Source organism: Oryctolagus cuniculus, chromosome 15 (assembly GCF_051225735.1).
Source record: "Oryctolagus cuniculus isolate XC-2025 breed Fujian yellow rabbit chromosome 15, ASM5122573v1, whole genome shotgun sequence".
Classification (NCBI taxonomy): domain Eukaryota; kingdom Metazoa; phylum Chordata; class Mammalia; order Lagomorpha; family Leporidae; genus Oryctolagus; species Oryctolagus cuniculus.
Genome location: NC_142881.1, coordinates 76,064,799 through 76,085,008, shown reverse-complemented (window position 1 = coordinate 76,085,008; position 20,210 = coordinate 76,064,799). Strand labels below are relative to the sequence as shown.

At 42.8% G+C, this 20,210-nt stretch overlaps 1 protein-coding gene and 1 pseudogene across 4 annotated transcripts in view; one reads left to right on the top strand and one right to left on the bottom strand.

The window, feature by feature from the left end:
• LOC138845452 (uncharacterized) overlaps window positions 1-20,210 on the bottom strand; it is a 54,344-nt gene that overhangs the window by 15,166 nt on the left and 18,968 nt on the right. For 2 of the 4 annotated variants that reach the window (XR_016221738.1, XR_016221736.1), the window contains one exon: window positions 12,827-12,980. Coding sequence is in view for 1 of the 4 variants with exons in the window: in XM_089314130.1 (XP_089170256.1) it covers window positions 12,870-12,954 (85 nt within the window). In the remaining 3 variants the exon portion in view is untranslated. The remainder of the gene's footprint in view (window positions 1-12,826; window positions 12,981-20,210) is intronic. The other 2 variants (XR_016221739.1, XM_089314130.1) reach the window with 1 other exon arrangement.
• Window positions 14,164-18,498, top strand: LOC149122081 (putative E3 ubiquitin-protein ligase DTX2 pseudogene; annotated as a pseudogene).

The following is a 20,210-nucleotide window of genomic DNA, read 5'->3' as shown; positions in this document are numbered from 1 at the left end:
GTGTCAGCCACTTCTCAGAGGGAACCAGCTCAAGGTTCCTGCCCAAGTGGAGCCATCACCTACCAGTGGCAGGGCTGTAATAAAAGGTCTTATCCTCTCTTCTAGACCAAGCAGGAAGGCATCCCCAGAGCCTCTCACACCTGACACAAAGCCCCTGATCTTTCAGATATGAAACCACAAACAAGGACTGTTAAATCTGGAGGCAATTTCCCCACTCCTCTTTGGGATGGCATTCCAAGACTTGGGGACCAATTGTGGCCAAACACAAAGAAGAAATGATAAGGAGGGTACTTTATCTGCATCTTAATGTCATTCTATATGGAGCAGTCCTATCCTCCTCTGTTCAAGTCAAGAGCTTGGGAGCTGGAGCCTAGGCATTGCTATCATAGATAACAACTACTCTGATTGGGCCTTCTCATTCTTTCTTCCACATGTCACCAACTAAAATGACTTTGGGAAGTTAAGCCTTCACCTGCCAAGATGGCATCCCATACGGGCACCAGTTTGAACCCCAGCTTCTCTACTTCCAATCCAGCTGCTAATGCTTCTGGAAAAGCAGAAGATGGTCCAAGTACTTTGATCCCTGCCACCCATGTGGGAGACCTGAAAGAAGATCCTAGCTCCTGACTTCAGCCTGGCCCAGCCCTGGCTTTTTGTGGTCAGCTGGGGAGTGAACCAGGGGATGGAAGATTTCTGTGTCTCCCTTTCGCTCTGTAACTCTGCCTTTCAAATACATAAACAAATCTTTAAAAAAATTTCTGTAAGAATGATTTTGACTGCTTTGCTGTGGCCAATGGATATGAGAACAAATAGGTGAATATGCTTTTATAAAACTCTATAAATTGCCTATGATTCAAGCTACTGATATGCCTAAGTTAGAGCCGTTTGTTCCAGCTGAGAATAACAACAAAATCTGAGGCATGCCTTTCCACAGTTGGGAGATGGGAAGGCAGCAAAGAGAGCTGAAATATTTGTTAATCGCCCTTTTGGTACCAGGCACCTGACAGATGCTTTATATTAATTATTGCATATAATCCTCCCAAAGATGCCTGTGATATAGGATTAATTATTTCCATGTTCATATGAAAAAATGTGGCTCAAGGAGCTACTGTTGCCTGCTCAAGATCACAGAGTTTATGAGAAACAGCAGCAACCCTCAAATCAAGTTCTGATTTCCAAATGCCTACACTGAGAGGTCTTTTACATATGAGGAGACTTCAGAAAGTTCTTGAAAAGAAGAGAATTAAAAGATAAGTTTATTTTGGTGCAAAAAACTGCTAAAATTCATAGGTTTTTTTATGATACACACTTTCCATGGACTTATTTGAAGTCCCCTTGTATGTAATGCACACACAAACACACACACCCACATTTGCATACCTGAACACATGCAGGCACCCACTTGGATGTACACACAGAAGTAAAAGCACAAATGGATGGAGTTTTATGTATACATGGCTGGCCACATACACATCCTCTCCAGATTAACCAATGAGAACACAGAATGTTTAAGCTCTTCATCTCCCAAAGTATTCATGGAAGTGGTTCCGTTTAGATTACTCAATACCAGAAAAATGAGGTAAAGTGGACAAGGCATCCCTCCATCAGCACCATCCTGGACTCTTGGCACTAAGGTAGGAACTGGCTCAGAGGTTTCAAGGAGCTTTGTTCCATCTACCTGCTGGAAAGTAGAGTCTAAATCTACAGCCAGTTAGAGGTTTTTCCTAGAGCTCTGCCTAGAGCTTCTTATCCTCTCCAATGTCCTAATGCCTGTCTCAGGAGGGTGCACTTGATCTGAGTGCAGGTGCTGAATTAAGGTGAGGACACTGAGGTTAAGAACAAAGAAGAGCACTGCAGGCCTGAGGCTCCTTCACCCTTGGCCCGGAGTAGGAACTCAGTAGATATTTGTTAATTGACTAACAAGGAAGAACTCCAGTAGCAAATTCACTTCTGTGTGGAGATGTTTTATATATTTCAAGCCTTCTACTGCACAAAGACAACATTTGCAACCAGTCTGTCCTTAAACTCATCTTCTTCCCAAAGGAGGGGAAGACACAACTCAGTAGTATAGTTGGTTCTGCCACTTTCCAGACAGCATGGGCATCCTTGAGCTAATCCACCTGCTAACTCCCATGAGCCTGCCAGGCCCCAGGGCCCAGCAGCAGACTGTAGACACCAGCACCCACCTAGCCAAGGCTCTGTCCCATCTCCCCCCTCCTCAGACTGCTGCCTCCCTCCCAAGCTCTGTCCATCTGACTCTCCATCTCAACTCCTTGAAGCTTCAGAGGTATCATTCTCTGCTCAAATCTGACTGGCTTGTCATCATTTATAGCATCTGAAGAGAAACTTCTAATTCAGCACTGCCCCTTCAACTCATTGAAAAGGCTTTCAAGCAGGCATGTGAGCACAGCAGGCTAAGCCATGGCATGGAACACTTGCATCCCATACTGAAGTGCAGGTTCAAGTCCTGGCTACTTGACTTCCCATCCAGCTTCCTGCTAATGCAAATCTGGGAGATAGAAGATGAGGGCCCAAATATTTGGGCCCTGGTCCCCACACAGCAAATCCGATGGAGTTCCAGGCTCCTGGATTCAGCAGTGGCCACCCTTGGCTGTTACAGGCATTTGGAGAGTGAACCAGAGAATGAATGATCTTTCTCTCACCATCTCCCTGTCATTCTGCCTTTCAAGTAGATGAAAATAAATTTAAAAATAAACAATAAAAAGGCTCTTTTCTATTCCCAATCAGAATCTCAGACCTCCAAACATGTTACAGGCTAAGGAATTCATGCACATGAACATACACACACACACACACACACACACACACGGAAGGAGACAAGAGTCTTCCCCACATCCCAGTTGGAAAGGGGGCACATGCACTCCCACTCCTCAGCAGCTGTACTCCATGATGATGCTTCCAATTTAAATGTCAGTATAATTTGCCCTGATAAATATACAGCTCCCTGCCCCTTCTCCATCAGTGACTGTAGCTGTAACCACGGTAACAAAATCCAGGTGCAGCAGCACAACCACCATCTCTATGAGGATGGAGGGAAAGCAAAAGTAATGACACAGTCACAGGAGCCTGAGACTCCTGCGCAGCAGAGACCAGGAACACTCACGTGTACTTAAGGGGCAAAATAAGCCTCTTGCCAGCAGGAGCACTCTTGTACCTATCCTTCTACCTCTGCTCCATCTGGTGAATTTAGCTACAAGAAATGGTTAGCTTCAAGAACAAAATTATCAAATCTGGTGGCTGACTTGCCTAAAGCCAGAATCTCATTCTGGACAATGGATTCCAGAATGTTTGAGCTTATTTTTCCAAATGAGTAAAAGCCAGTCTCAGTCTCTCTCTCTCTCTCTCTCTCTCTCTCTCTCTCTCTCTCACACACACACACACACACACACAGAGGGGAGGGTGCAAAAGCCGAGGCAGAGGAATGGAAGGAGAAATGCGAGAAAATATTAGGGAACTTCCACTCTTTGATCACCAGGCCCAGTGCTGGTGCTTTACAAATGTCAAACTTAATAATTACCATAGCCATGCTCTGGTTTGTGTGGTGCCAGTGTATGCATCTATGTGCAGGTGCACATGTTTGCATGGCTATGTGTGTGTACCGTATGTACACAAAGATGTTCCATAACTTGACTCAATCATTGTAGTTTTCAGAACTAGGCATGCTGAGTGGTAGCTTCTTTTCATTACACCATGTTTTTTCCCCAAGGGAATCTCAAGGATTGCCAGAGCCAGTCAATAAACACATAAATAAGTACATAAGTAAGCAATTTCAGTGCAATTTCAATGGCATACAAGACACAGCACAACTTAAGAGCAGCAAACAGAAAATCACATCTGTGGAGTCTCTGCTATGGGCCAGAGGCTGCACCAGACACTCCCCATAGTGCAATACTCAACCTATCGTAGACCCTGAACACCTGTGTGACCAAACGCAGGAGTCCTTTTACTGGAGGCACATAAGGAGTCCACTGACCACCAGAAGTCCTGGGCACCTTTAAAGAGGTAGGAAAATCCTCTAGAGGAGCACGAATAAAAGCAGCCAGAAATAAGGTGTAGAGAAGAACCCCGCCAGGCCTGGCAGACGTTCCCAGAGAGAACGTTTGCTTTGACTTGGTGGGATCCCTGATCTGCACCTTGGCACCTGCTTGCTCTCTCTCTGACACAGTGACTCTCATTCGTTGTTTGTCCCCTCTTAGCTTTTGACTTTCAACTGCACCCATGCTACATTAACCACATTGACTTCAACCGGTTTGGTTTCTAACTCTATTACTGACTTATAATTGAAACTCCACTCTGCGGACGGAGACTTAAGCATCCCTACCTTTGGACAATCCCTCCAAGATCAACTCGGTCATGCCCAGGGATCAGGCTCTGCCACCTGCTGTGTACTGCTATATTCTGATTCATCTTGACACTTCAAGAACAGGATGCTAAATGCAACTTTTTTTTAGATTTGCCAGCAAAGCTAAGGCTTTCAATTTGAGAGGAATGAAGTGGGGAGAGGTCTCCAATAACTAAAGCCAAACAAGGGACCAATAACAAAGCTCCATTACACTTAGAAGTTTGTACAGATGTTTTATTATTTAAAGATTTATTTTATTTAAATGAAAGACAGGATTATAGGGAGAGGTAGAGACAGAGACAGAGAGGTCTTCCATCCATTAGTTCACTCCCCAAATGGCCAGAACGGCTGGAGCTGAGTCAATCTGAAGCCAGAAGCTTCTTCTGGGTCTCCTCATGGGTGCAGGGACCCAGGTTCTTGGGCCATCCTCCACTGCTCCATTAGCAGGGAGCTGGATTGGAAGTGGGGCAGCAGGGACTCAAACCTGTGCCCATATGGGATGCTGGTGCTGTGGGCCAGGGCTTTAACCTGCTGTGCCACAGCACCAGCCCCTGTACAGATGGTTTAAAATTTAGGGGTCAGGGCTGTAGCACAGTGGGCTGAGCCTCTGCCTGTGGTGCCAGCATCCATTATGGGCACCAGTTCCTGGCCCAGCTGATCTTCTGATCCAGCTCTCTGCTATGCCCTGGGGACACAGTAGAAGACAGCCTGAGTGCTTGGGTCCCTGCACCCACCTGGGAGACCTGGAAGAAGCTCCTGGCTCCTGATTTTGGATAGGCCCAGCTCCAGTCATTGTGGCCACTTGGGGAGTGAATCAGTGATTGAAGACTTCTCTCTCCCTCTCTCTCTGTAAATCTGCCTCTCAAATAAATAAAGTATTTTAAAAATGAATAAATTAAACTTTTATTTTGAGATAATTATAGATTCTTAGGCAATTCTAAGTAATAATAAATATCAACAATGATGGATGAAGACAAAGACCTCCACTTTCAATACTGAATAGAATTAGAAGAAAATTAATAAGCATGTAGAAGACTTGAACAATGCTGTCCACCAGGTAGACTTAACAGACCTCTTAGAGACCTACATCAATCTTAGAATGCATGTACTTCCTGAGTGAACATGAAACAGTCTCATGGATACAGTGTATGTCAGGCAATAAGACAAGTCTTAGTAAATGTAGAAGGATGGTAATCATACGGAATGGAATGGAATGAGTTAAGAACGGGATGAAGTGAGGAATCAATACATAGGGAAATGTAGGATATTTGTAAATATATAGACATTAAAGCAAACACTCTTAAATAACCAATGGATCAAAGGAGAAAGTCAATAGGGAAATTAGAAAATGTTGTGAGATGGATGGAAATGAAGAAACAATATACTAAAATTTAGAGGATTCAGCAAAAGCAAAACAAGTGCTCTGAAGACATTTTATTTATTATCTGTAACACACATAATATTTGCACTTATGGAGCACAGTGTTATATTTTGACACAGGTAAAATGTATATAATATGGAATGATAATAAAATTAAGGTAAGTATCATCTCCATCTCCTCAAATACTATGATTTCTATGTGCCGGGGATCTTTCAACCCCTATTTTGAAATGTAAAATTAATTGTCATAGACTATGATTATCCTATTGTGCTACTGAATGTGAGAACTACTTTCCCACCACCTGAGCTGTATTGTGGTACCTCTTATCCACCTTCTTTCTGTCCTTGCCTTCCCCTACTCTTTCTAAACTCTAACGACTCCTACTCTACTCTTCACATGTATGTGACCAACTTCCCTCAGTGAGTGAAGGGCACATGGTATTTGTCTTTCTCTGTCTGGTTTATTTCACTTAACACAGGTCTATCTGTTGCCTCAAGTGACACAACTTAAATCTTTTTTTCTGGCTAAACAAGATTCCATTGTGTTTATGTACCACGTGTTTTTATTCATTCAACCATCAATGGGCATCTTGGTTATTGTAAACAGTGCTTCAATAAACACAGGGCTTTGGTTATCTCTGATATATAATCACCCCATCTCCTTTGATAGAATGTTGATATAATGTTGTTTCTTGCTGGACTATTTGGTGGTTTTACATTCAGTTTGCTGAGGAACGTCTATACTGTTTTTGTTTTTGTTTTTCTAAGATTTACTTTTTAGTTGAAAGAGTTAGAGAGGGAGAAACAGAGAGAGAAAGATCTTCCATCCACTGGTCCACCCCCCAGGTATCTGCAACAACCAGGGCAGAGCCAGGCCAAAGCAAAGAGTTTCTTGGTCTCCCACATGGGTGACAGGCCCAAGTACTCAGGCCACGTTCTGCTGCCATTACCAGGGACTAGATCAGCAGTGGGACAGCTGGGACATGAACCGGCACCCATATAGGATGCTGGCATCACAGGCATTGGCTCTACCCACTATATCACAATGCCAACCCCACATCTCTACTGTTTTCCACAGGAAACTTTATAGCTGTAAATGTTTATATTAAAGCATAAAAACATCATATCAATAAAATTAAACTTTCACCTTAAAAAACTAGGAGAGCAAATTAAATCTAAAGCAAAAGAAGGAGGAAAAATAAAAATTAAAACTGAAATAACAGAATAGAAAAAATGCAGATATCCAAGGAAACCAAAAGTTGATTACTTAAAAGAAATCAGTGAACCATATAAACTTAATTATAAAAAGAAAACAGAAAAAAACTTAAATTAGTAAAGATCAGAAATGAAAGGGACATTACCACCCTTACAAAAATTCAAAACATTACAGAACACTATGGAAACATCACATGCCAATAAGTTAGACAACTTAGATAAAGTGGATAAATTCATAGAAATATACAACTACTAAAAACTTATTCAAATAGAAACATAAAATCTTAATATACCTATAACAAAAACTATATTAATAATCAAATTTAAAAGTCCCATGAAGAAAAGTCCAGGACTAGATGTCTTTATTGGTAAATGCCCCCAAACATTTATAGGATAATTAATTCACTAACCCCTGCAAAATGTAGATGAAGGGAAAATATTCCATCTTATTCCAGGATACCAGTATTACACTGATGCCAAAATAAAATGTATCACAAATAAAACTACAAATGAATATCACCCATAAATATAGATGTAAAAGGGGCTGGCACTGTGGCACAGTGGGTAGAGCCACTGCCTATGGTGTCAGCATCCCATGTGGGTGCCAGTTCAAGTCCCAGCTGCTCCTCTTCTAACCCAGCTCTCTTCTATGGTCTGGGAAGGCAGTGGAAGATGGCCCAGGTGCTTGGGCTCCTGCACTCATGTGGGAAGCTTAGAAGAAGCCCCTGACTCCTGGCTTTGGATTGGTCCAGCACCAGATGTTGCAGCCATTTGGGGAGTGAATCAGCAGATGGAAGATCTTTCTGTCTCTTCCTCTCTGTCTATAACCCTACCTCTTAAATAAATAAGTCTTTAAAAATATATAGAGAATGTAAAAATCCTCAAAAAACACTACCAGACAGAATATAGAAGCATAATAAAAGGATTATGTGCCATGAGCACCAGATCAGGAATGAAAGGGTGGTTAGCATGAAAAAATCTATTAATGTAGTAAATCATGTTAATAAAATAAGAAAAAAATCCACAGATCATCTTTATAGAAAGAAAAAAGTATTTGAGAACACTTAATGCCCTTTGTGATTAAAAAAAATTCAACAAACTAGGAATGGAAGATAAACTCAAGTTTGACAATGGATAAATATGAAAAACCCACAGTTAACATGATATAAAAGTAGTAAAAACTGAAAGCTTTCCTTCCAAGACCAGGAAACATACAAATATTTTTGCTCTCACCACTTCTATTCAACATTATATTGTAGGCTTCACAATATGAAGGAAATAAAAGGCTACTTCTTTGGAAAAGAAGTAAAATTATTTGTATTCTCACATAGCATGATCTTAAGTAGAGAAAAATCCTAGGAAATCCACAAGAAGCTAATAAACATGTTCATGAAGGCTGCAAGATAAAATATCAATAGACCAAAATAAACTATATTTCTATATATTATCAGAAACAATTCCATTTATAATTACTATCAAAATATAAGAATAAAATTTTCAAAAGGATTTCCACATAGAAACCTAAAATCTGCAAAACATAATTGTAAAAAATTAAATATCTACATAAATGGAGAAACACATTGTGTTCCTGGGTTGGAAAACTTAATATTGTTAATATAATGCTCCCCAAATTTTTAGAAAGATTAACATTTTAAGTGCTATAACAATTCTTGCTGCCTCTTCTTCAGAAGTTGACACAGTGACTGTAAAATTCATAAGGGAATGTAAGGGAACCAGTATAGAAAAACAATTTTTGAAAATGAAGGATAATCAGCTCTCTGCTATGGCCTGGGAAAGCAGTGGAGGATGGCACAAGTCCTTGGGCTCCTGCACCCATGTGGGAAGACCCAGAGGAAGAAGCTCCTGGCTCCTGGCTTTGGATCAGTGCAGCTCTGGCCATTGCAGCCAGTTGGGGAGTGAACCAGAGGATGGAAGACCTCTCTCTGACTCTTCTTCTCTCTCTGTGTAACTCTGACTTCCAAATAAATAAATAAATCTTATAAAAAAGTGAAGAATAATGTTGAAAGACACATTTTCTAACATCAAAACACTGTGGTACTACCATAAGGACATGAATATATATATATATATATATATATATATTTCATATATATACCATATATATATATGAAATGGAACTTAGTGTCCATAATAAATACATACATTTATGGTTGATTGATTGTCATCAACTCAAAATGGAGCAAGGATCTAAATCTACAACCTGATACCATCAAATTACTAGAGCAGAACATTGGGAAAACTCTGTAAGATATTGGTATAGGCAAAGACTTCTTGGAAATGACCACAGAAGCACAGGCAATCAAAGGCAAATAGACAAATGGGATTATATCAAGCTAAGAAGTTTCTGCACTGCAAAGGAAACACTGAGCAAAGTGAAGAGACAACCAATAGAATGTGAGAAAATATTTGTAAACTATGAAACTGATAAAGGGTTAATATCCAGAATCTATAAAGGGCTCAAGAAACTCAACAACAACTAAACAATCCAGCTAAGAAATGGGCAAAAGACTTGAACAGACATTTTTCAAAAGAGGAAATTCAAATGGCATGAAATTCAAATGACACATGAAAAAATGCTTAGGATCACTAGCCATCAGGGAAACGCAAATCAAAACCACAATTAGTTTTTACTTCACCCCAGTTAGAATGGCTCTCATACAGAAATCAACAAGCAATAAATGCTTGTGAGGATGTGTGGGAAAAGGTACCTTAATCCACTGTTGGCAAGAATATAAACTTTTGCAGCCACAATGGAAGACAGTATGGAGATAGACCTCAAAAATCTGAATATAGGCCTACCATATGATCCAGCCATCTCACTTCTGGGAATTTACCCAAAGGAAATGAAATCAGCATTTGAATTATCTGTACTCCCATGTTTATTGCAGCTCAGTTCACAATAGCTAAGATATGGAATTAACCCAGATGTCCATCAACTGATGACTGGATAAAGAAATTGTGGTATAGATAGATCTAGATATAAAAGTAGTATGGAATACTACTCAACTACAAAAAAAGAATGAGATCCTGTCTTCAACAAAATGGATGCAACTGGAAACCATTATACTTATCGAAACAAGCCAGTCCCAAAAAAGACAAACATCCTGTTTTCTATGATCTGTGGTAACACAGTACCAAAAATGTAATGTAGAGCAGTGAAACTGACATTTTGAGATTCAATGACTGTTTATAGCCCTTTTCTCTACCATTGAGGAACATTGTCTTCTTCTTCTATTTGTTGAACTCTTTACTTAGTGTAGGGTGTAGGGTTAATCTTATGAGTATAAAGTAAATTGAAAGTAGATCATTGTAGAAATCAAGGGAGGGCTGGGGCTGGCAATGTATCATAGTAGACTAAGCCTCCACCTGTGGTGCTGCCATCCCATGTGGGCACCAGTTCTAGTCTTAACAGAAGAGCCTGCTACCCTCCCCAATTCCAGAATCATCCTCACATTCTACTGCCCTCAGGAATCCCCCAAGAGACTTAAATCAGTTTCAAGTTATTTTGGGCAGTATTCTGAAATCTTTTCCTCATACAACAATGATACACACACACACACACACACACACAGAGGGAGAGAAAGAGAGAGAGAGAGAATTACAAAGTCAAAGTGATTTAGTACCTCTCAGTAAATTCTATCAGAGTCTAGTAGCAGGTATCTGAGTAGAACATGTGGCTTTCCATCCAGTTTTAAGTTCCACTGTGCCTCAGCCACATCCCACAAAGAGTATATAAAAGTTCACAAAAATGGCTCATAAAAGTTTGCCTGACTCAGCACTGTGGCATAGAATGTTAAGCCTTTGCACACTGTGCCAGCATCCCATATGGGTGCTGGTTTGAATCCCAGCTGCTCCACTTCTGTTCCAGCTCCCTGAAGATACACTTGAGAAAGCAGCAGAAGATGACCCAAGTACTTGGGCCCCTGCACCCATGTGGGAGACCTGGAAGAAGCTCCTGGCTCTTGCCTGGCCCAGCCCTGATCATTACAGCCACTGATCATTGAATCAGTGGACTGAAGATCTTTCCCTCTCCCCTCTCCCTCCCTCTGTCTCCTTCTCTGTTTCTGCCTTTCAAGTAAACAAATTTTTTAAAAAATATTTTCCTGTGCAGATTAAGAGCAAGTAAGGCAATCATCCAACTTAAGAATGTAATTATACAATTAAAATTTTATTTGTGTGGCCTAATTTACCCAACTGTCCTATATCACATTATCATATGATATTATTTTTTTCCATATTGCTGGCAAAGGAAACATCAAGTTAAAATATACCCACTATCACAGGGACACAAAACACAGCCCTCACTTTTCACTGCCGTCAGCCACAGCCTGTCACTGGACAACCCTCCCCATGTGGGGTCTTTCCCTGCTGCATTTATCAGATGCTTCTTCTTCTAAGAGAAAAGAGCCTCAGGAGGCCAGGTCCCAACCCATGACTCTCGACCTTAGTGCGAAGACATTTCTAGAATATGTTCTACTACATAGTTCGGTTTCCTCCAGAGGAGTTCCAAGGAGCCACAGTTAGGAGCAACTCCACAAACTTTTCTCCCTTTGGTCAGGTGGCACTGTCACAGCACATCTCGTGTGACTTGCCGCACACCAAAGCTGAGGAATCCACTGCAGGTTGGAAAACTTTCAACCCCATCACAAAATGCAGTGAGGACACAATTTTCCTGAATTTCAGTAAGACGTAAGCTAATTTTAATTAACCATAACTCCTAAAAAATTTCTTTATAATTATTCAAACATGGTTCCAGTCACCCCAATTTAAATTTCTGAACAAGCTTAATTTGGTCACTGTATTTCACATAATAAAAGGAATTGGACATCATGCCCAGTGAAATAAGCCAAGCACAAAAGGACAGATACTGTATGATCTCACTCATGAGAGGGTATACTTCAAAGAGCTCACAGAAAAGCAGAATTAAAAGGTAAGTCTATTTTTAGACAAAATAATTTTGAAATCCATGTATGGTTTTTTCATAACAAGCTTTTCCCATGATCTTTTTATAGTATCCTCATATGTGAAATCTTAAAAAGCTGATCTCATAGAAACAGAGCAGGAAGGTGGTTCTCAGAGGTGGGAGGGGAGGGGTATGAGGCAAAAGGCGATACTGATGGCAGGGTTCAAAGTTTCAGTGAGACTGTGGAATCAGCTTCAGTGAGCATCTGCCCTGCACGATGACCACAGTTCATAATAATACACTGTGAGATTAAAAGTTTCTGAAACAGTGGATTATCATTCTCACCACAGAAAGAGAATACATCAGTGAAATTATGGATATATGCATTAGCATATGCAGATTAATTAATATGCATTAGCTTGATTTTTAAAACATTCTATTGTTCACCATATATATATATATATATGCAACTATTTGTGAATTAAAAAGTCTATTTAAAATGAACTTTAAAAGCACTTCAAAACAAAAAGGGGGGGGAGGGGAAGGCAGTTGACCAGAGGTTTCATTGCCCTGTTCTCCCAACTGCCACACTACCCACCCATTCCCGGTCCCTCCAAGAAAGAGCCACCATCCCAAGCTGTCTGTCACGTACACTCGGGGGCCACCTCCTCTCCAGCTGACAGGACAGCCTGTACCATCACTGAAACTCATACTCGACTGTCAGTAAATTCTCCTAGGGTGTGATCTTGAACTGAACTTCCTTTTCCTTTTCTTGAGAAGACACCAGCTTATCACTGTGCACAGCAAACATCCTGCAGCCCTCCCTGTGGTGGCCTTGTCCACTGTGCCTGCAGCTGGGCTCAGGAGCCTCATTTTCCCCAGTGAAGCACCCCTCTCCCTCTCTCATAAATCCCTGTGCTTTTGAAGTCTAAATTCAAACTTACCCCTTGTTGCCTTCATTGTTGCGATCACCTGCCGACCACACAGTCACTCTTCCTCACTCACTGAACACAGTAGAGTCCAGGTCACTGTCTTCCTTTTCAGCAACACTAACAAGGGCACTTCAAAAAGTCTGTGGAAGATGATACCAGAAGATATCTATTTTGGAGGGAAAAAAAATTGCAGTCTATACCTGGTGTTTTTTCACAATACACATTTTCTACAAAGTTTTTGAAGATACCTCATTTTTCCAATTTTAAAAATTTTGGCACCAAGATAAATTTATCTTTTAATTCCATTTTCTGCAAACTTTTTGAAGTATCCTCATACATCACCATTCTTGGAAAATACATTGCTGATTCAACTCAACAACTTCTCTTCTTCATTTCATTAATCTTTCCTCCTGTTCCATTCCATTCCCCTGCCTTCCAGACCACCAGTAACTACTCTACTTCTGAGCAGTCTCTATTACATATACTTCCCTTTATTTATCCCCCACCTTCCAACTTTCAGCAAACTGAGCCTAGCACTTCAATCTCTGCCATTCTCTGATCTTACAGAGACCTGGAATTCTTGATTTGGCCTCTTTGCATTTTCCATCATTGCCCCCATATCCTCATTTCTCTCTTAACCCACTCACAGTCCATGGCACAACACATTTACCTAGATCTCTTGGAGACACACTTGATCTTCTAGCACCTTTTCTTATTCCATCATACTTGTTGGCAGAAGAGACTACTGACACCCCTATATCTTCTGCCTTTACCTGCACACTCAAGCAGATAAATCAGAAGAAATTAATCATCTCACACCAAATGGATTGCCAGTTTTTGAGTAACTTTCATTGTAATACAACTGCATTCATTCACTTCTACATTATCCATGGCTACTTCTATGCAATAATGGCAGAGTCAAATATTGAGACAGAGGCTATGGCCCACAAAAACAAAAATAGCTTATCTGTCACTTTAAAGATACATTTGCCTAACCTTAAGAGCTAAATCATTCCATAAGAAAATCCATAATCATGCTAACTGGTCTTAATTTTGTTTTATGTCCTCAACACTCACGTCAACATCCAACTTTAACAATCATGACTACTACCGACCTAAGTAAAATAGATTCCTTCCCACTCTTAACTAACAACCTCACTTCCAAAAAGAGAAAGAATATATATAAATAAAATTAAAATAAATAAAAATAAAATAATTTCATCTTACATCATCTAATACACTGCCTTGGCTATGTGCCTTTGTCAGGAGGCACCTGTTTCCCCAGCACTCAGTCCCTGGCCAAGGTGTCCTCTGGGAGTGGCTGAGTGATGACAGCTCCTGGATTGCCTATGAGACCAGCGTCTGTGACTACCTGGAGCAGCAGGTCTGCGCACAGGCTGAACACCATCAACCCCTGGGCTGGAGCAGCTCCTGCCATGGGGAGCCAGTCCCTCTTCTTCTGCTCCAGCCTTGCTCACCTGGGACCACAGCTGCTGCCCCCAGGAGCCTCCACATCCAGAGTAGCCAGTGCCTTCCTCCCTAGTGACCCCTCGAACAACCCTGGGAGTGTCCCTGCCATTGTGTCTGTGCAGATGCCGAAGCCCAGCCAGGTCCAGCAAGCACTTGCAGGGGGACTCTGAAGCCAGAGCCAGAGCAGGTGATCAGAAAGTACACCAAGGAGCTGAAGTCACCCCCAATGAAGACTGCATCATCTGCATGGAGAAGCTGTCCGTGGCATCTGGGTACAGTGACGTGACCGACAGCAAGACCATGGGGCCCATGGCTGTTGGCTGCCTCACCAAGTGCAGCCATGCCTTCCACCTGCTGTGCCTGCCGGCCATGTACTGCAATGGGAACAAGGATGGGAGCTTGCAGTGCCCCTCCTGCAAGGCTATCTATGGAGAGAAGACCGGGACCCAGCCCCAGGGGAAGATGGAGGTGTTCAAGTTCTAGATGTCACTCCCAGGCCACAAGGACTGTGGGACAATACTCATCATCACAGAATTGCTCATGGCATCCAGGGCCCTGAGCACCCCAACCCTGGAAAGCCATTCACTACCAGAGGCTTCCCCCGCCAGTGCTACCTTCCAGAAAACACCCAGGGCCACAAGGTCCTGGAGCTCCTGAAAGTGACCTGGAAGAGGTGCCTCATCTTCACTCCCTCCTCCCCTCTGGGTGGGGGTCTATGTGGGGAGCAGGCAGCCTCAAGGCTGTGCTGGTGGGGCTTATGCCACAGCTACCTCAGTGCACTGGGTCCTTCTGTCCTCCGGAGGCTGTGCTGGGCCCATGGGGCCTGGAGCCTGGTGCCGCAGTTGGGGAGAGAGACTACCCAGCCCAGCCGGGGATGGGTATGGGTTCCAGGTCAGTTTCTTTTACCTCAGATTTTGTTTGCAATAAATGCCAGATAGCCAATAATGCATATAGCCCGATAGCCAATGGATGCAATAAATGCCCTCTTTCCCTCTCTCCTTCTGGTCCCCCCTTGGAAAGTCATGTATTAATATTTCCTGTTTAGAAAAAAAAAAAGGAAAGCTTCATTTGATCATGCATCCCCCTCTAGCTCTTCTGTATTTCTTTTGTTTACTTTCCTATAAAATTTCCACACCCAATGTTACCTACTTTCTATATCTCATTCTGTCCCCATCACTCCACTGCGATGGCTTTTATCAGGATCATCTAAGCCCAGAGTTTGTGCTTAGTTCTCACTCTGCAAGCCTTACCAGCAGCACTGGAGGGGGCTGATCAGGAAGTCCTTCTTGAAGGACTTGCTTCTCCTCATTCCTGGAACTCCACATCTGCCTGGATTTCCTCCAATCATCACAACCTTTCTGCAGTTGCTAGATCTCTAAATGTCAGCAAACCACAGAGCTTGTGTAGCCTTCCCATTTTTTCATTCCTCTTGCCTCTCCCTCTGGGTGATCCTATCCATTCTCATAATTTAAATGCCATCTCCAGGCTGCTAAGTCCCAAATCTATAACTCAAGTCTTGATTTCCACCTTGAACTAGACATCTAGCAGTCAAATCAACACCTTCACTTAAGACATCTATTTACCATTCTGAACTTGGCCTAATCAAGCATTAACTTCACCTTCTCCATTTTCAGAAAATGGTCTGATGATTCATTCAGCTCTTTGGGCCAAAAAGCTAACAATTTTCCTCATTTAGTTCCAGTTCACACCCAAACCACACGTGAATCTCACTGGTTCAGCTTTCACAACACAGCAGACATCGAATCACTGTTCACCATCTCCACTGCTACATCCTAAACTAAGCCACCAGGGCAGCCTACTGCCTCCATCTTGTTCTTCTACAGTCCATTCTTCACACTGCTAGAGTGATATTCCTAAACGCTAAACCACATCCCACTACCTGCATGTGGAAACCCTCCAGTAACTCCTCATTGCTCCTTACAGTGAAACCAAACTCCTTACTGTATATAAATATATATAGAGAGTGTGTGTGTATGATATATATATATATATATAGAGAGAGAGAGAGAGAGAGAGAGCCCAGTTGCTATGTCCTTTCACTCTTGTCTCGCTCTGATGGTCTTCTGATGGCTATTTCCTTTTCAAATGCTACCCTTCAGAAAGACCCTCCCGATGACCAGATGACCACATAGATCACTTTCTATTATTTTACTAATCTTTGTATCCCTCATAGCACTTATCAATTCTTCAAATTATCTGCATATAAATGCTTTCATTTATTTTGATAAATATTTGCTCACCAAATTAAGCTTATTACTTATGAGCAAAAACTTGGTCATTCTTCCACCACCAGTACCAGAAACACTTTTAATATAAAACAGTTGTTGTCTGATTGACTGACAAATGTAACTAAATAAAACAAAGTCCATAAATTTGCACCTACTCCTAAGGCAGTTACAATTTAGAACACTATTTCATATTCAAATGATACTTGGATTTTGTAATGTTGGGCCATTGACAGAAATATTGCATCCTTGGAGAAGCACAGAACCCTACTTTCTCAGGTAGTTATGATCCAGAAAGAAAATCACATCTTAAAAAGTGAGATTTACCCCCCCCCCCAAACACACACACGTTCATCCCGACCAAGTGCCAGCCTTCCCTATTCAGATACATTCAGCAGCCATGAAAGCTCACATTGCGCACTGCACCATGGCATCTGTTGAAAATGTACTGGTCCCTAAAGCAGGCTGGATGACCACTCATCCACTGAATGCTTGTCATCCCCATGGCAGTGGGTTCTCTAGAAAGATTCCTTTCTATATCACCTTTATCTCCTGCTTCTAACAGGAAAAAAAGAAGTGACATTATAGAGATGACAGCTAAAGGGCTGACATATGGCCTAGCAGTTAAGCCACTTAGGACATTCACATCCCGTATCCAAGTACCGGGGTCCAAGTCCCAGGTCCACTACTGATTCAAGATTCCTGCTAATGTGGACCTGGTAGGCAGAAGGTGATGGTTTAAGTATTTGGGCCCCTAAACTACCTGGGAGACCCAGCATGAGTTCCTAGCTCCTGGCTTCAGCCTGGCCCAGCTCTAACTGTTGCTGGCATTTGGGGAGTCATTCAGCATTTGGGGGCTCTTGTCGTGTGTTTGTACACACACACCCATCTTTCAAAGTTAAAAATATTTTTTGACAGGCAGAGTTAGACAGTGAGAGAGAGAGAGACAGAGTGAAAGGTCTTCCTTTTTCCATTGGTTCACCCCCCAAGTGGCTGCTACAGCTGGCATGCTGCGGCTGGCATGCTGCACCAATCTGAAGCCAGGAGCCAGGTGCTTCCTCTTGGTCTCCCTTGTGGGTGCAGGGCCCAAGGACCTGGGCCATCCTCCAGTGACCTCCTGGGCCACAGCAGAGAGCTGGACTGGAAAAGGAGCAACTGGGACAGAATCCGGTGCCCCAACCGGGACTAGAACCCTGGGTGCTGGTGCCGCAGGTGGAGGATTAGCCTAGTGAGCCGCAGCACCAGCAAAAATATTTTTCTAAAAAAACAAATACCAGTTAGCGATTTTAAAAGGTCTTAGCCTCACCCTGTCTCCACTGAAGCCACAGCTCCCATGACACAGGGGAAGCAACTGTTACCTGATGCCTCTTCTGCCCATCAGGGTCAAAAGCATGGGTGAAGCCTTGGACTGCTCTACCTAAAACACTCTTCTTGTCTTGTGGGCTCCAGGGCCTGTATCTCCATCCCGGAGACTAGAAAAAGTCAAAAAGCCTCTCACTTTGTTGAGTTGGTCTCCAGGGCTTAGTTTACAGTGCCTCAGCCTTTTTGCACTGCAGTTCATTTGTGTAACCACTTACCTTCTGAAAGGTACAGGGGCACACACACATACACACACACACAATGTTCTGAACAGATTCTTCAGGCCTTCCTCTGCTGTCTCTCCAACTAGAAGAGAACTCCACTTCCCTAGTCTGTACCAGAATATAAATTCCACTCATTGCACCAAAGCTATAACCAGGGTAAAATAAGACAACAATGGAGCCACCTCTATCAGAAAAAGTTTCAATATTCTCAGAACAAAACACTCTCTGTGAACTTCCTCAGCACCCATCCATCACTTGTGGATGGAATTAAAAAGCCATTGGGAGAGTGAGACCACAAATCCTTAAACGAAAGCCCACAACACATTTTGTCCCCTTTCTCTTCTTTGCAGCCTTCCTGTTAGCCTCGGTGACTTTCCCAAAATGACCACAGGAGCCTCTTTCATCTCACCTGCTCCCTTACCACGTGATTCTGAACCAAGGCTCATGTTCCCTCCCCTTGAATGGGGACAGCCCTTTGCGCTGACTCCACAAATAGAATGTACAAAATGATGCTGTGTAAGGGGAGACCATCAAAGGCCTGCAGCCCTGCCTGGTTCTCTGGAATGCTCACTCTGAGAGCCCCACAACCAGGCTGTGAGGGAACCCCACACAGCTGTTGCGGAGTGGGGTGTGCATGTAGAGAGGCCTATGTAGAAAGGAACCAAGGTGTCCACCCTCAGCCCCACTGAGCTCCCAGCTATACCCAGCAGCTACTGAAGATTCTCAAGCTAACTGAATCCTTATTGTTTTGAACCACTGAGGTGGGCTGCTCTGATCCACAATGGATGGAAACAAAAGCAGCTGTTGGCCTAGTCTCCTTGTCACTCGGATGAGATGGTCACTCTCTTCCAGCCAAGTCAAGGAATGCTTGGGTCTTCTCATCTTACCCCAGGTCATTGTTATTTGGACTTCAGTGCCTAAAGTTAGCTTAGCCACCTGCTCATCTCCACTTCTGCCCTGCTTCACACCCACCACTAGCTCCCCACCCTTCTCAGAAGCCCACACTTGACCCTCCACAAAGATTCAAGGCACCTGTCAGGGTTGTATCAGGACTTAAAACTGGTGCCATCGTCAGCCTTCCAGTGGCTAGAAGAGAGAGATCTCCAAAATGTAAAGGGCTCTGTCAGTAGCATGAACACAGAAACAAGCTGTGACACAGTCAGCCTTCAGGAGTGCACCCAGAGCCAGGAGCTTTACATGGAGTCCCAGTGTGTACATCTAAGCAGGATCACAGGAGGAAGGAAGGAAATGCCTGCAAAGGGAAGGGGTCATAGCTGTCAAGAGTACAAGAGAAAAGGCCCACTGTCACAACTACTAGTCCAGTCATGTTTTAGGACTTTCTATTTAAAGAGTTACAGGGAGGGAAAGACAGAAAGATTGTCTATCTGCTGGTTCACTCCCTAGATGGCCACAATGGCCAGCACTGGACCATACTAAAGCCAGGAGCTTCACCCAGGTCTCCCACATGGGTAACAGGGGCCCAAACACTTGGGTCATCTTCCATTGCTTTTCCAGGCCATTAACAGGGAGCTGCCCAAGGAGGGCAGCCAGGACCTGAACCAGTGCCCATATGGGATGTTAGCATCACAAGTAGGCAGCCCTACCCACTATGCCACAGTGCTGGCCCCTCAAGAAGATCATTATTAAGGTCTTTCCTCACAACTTTTATATCCAGTAACTATCAATGAAGGGAGTGAGGTTGATCAGGAAAGGTTTATTCCCAGTAAACTCAAGGATGTCTTCCTTATAATCACACTTCCTCCATCGATGCTTGTGGCCCATTGATTTCTTTCACTGTGTGCATGTGCACATGTATGTGAGTCTGTGTGTGTGTGTGTGTGTGTGTGTGTTTATAACAAAGTAGATCCTATATTGAGATTAAGCCACGTATAAAAAACACTGATTTGACACTTGCAAATTGTGGGCTGTGATATCAGATCTGGATCCCATCATGACCAAACGTGTGACCTAGTGCTAAGTCTTTCCGAGCTTCTGTGTCTTAATTTATAAAATTGGAGTGATTAAAAGAAAAAAGTTATTTTCAAAGGAGTTTTTCTGAAGGTAACTAACATAACACAATTAACTGATCAAGAACCT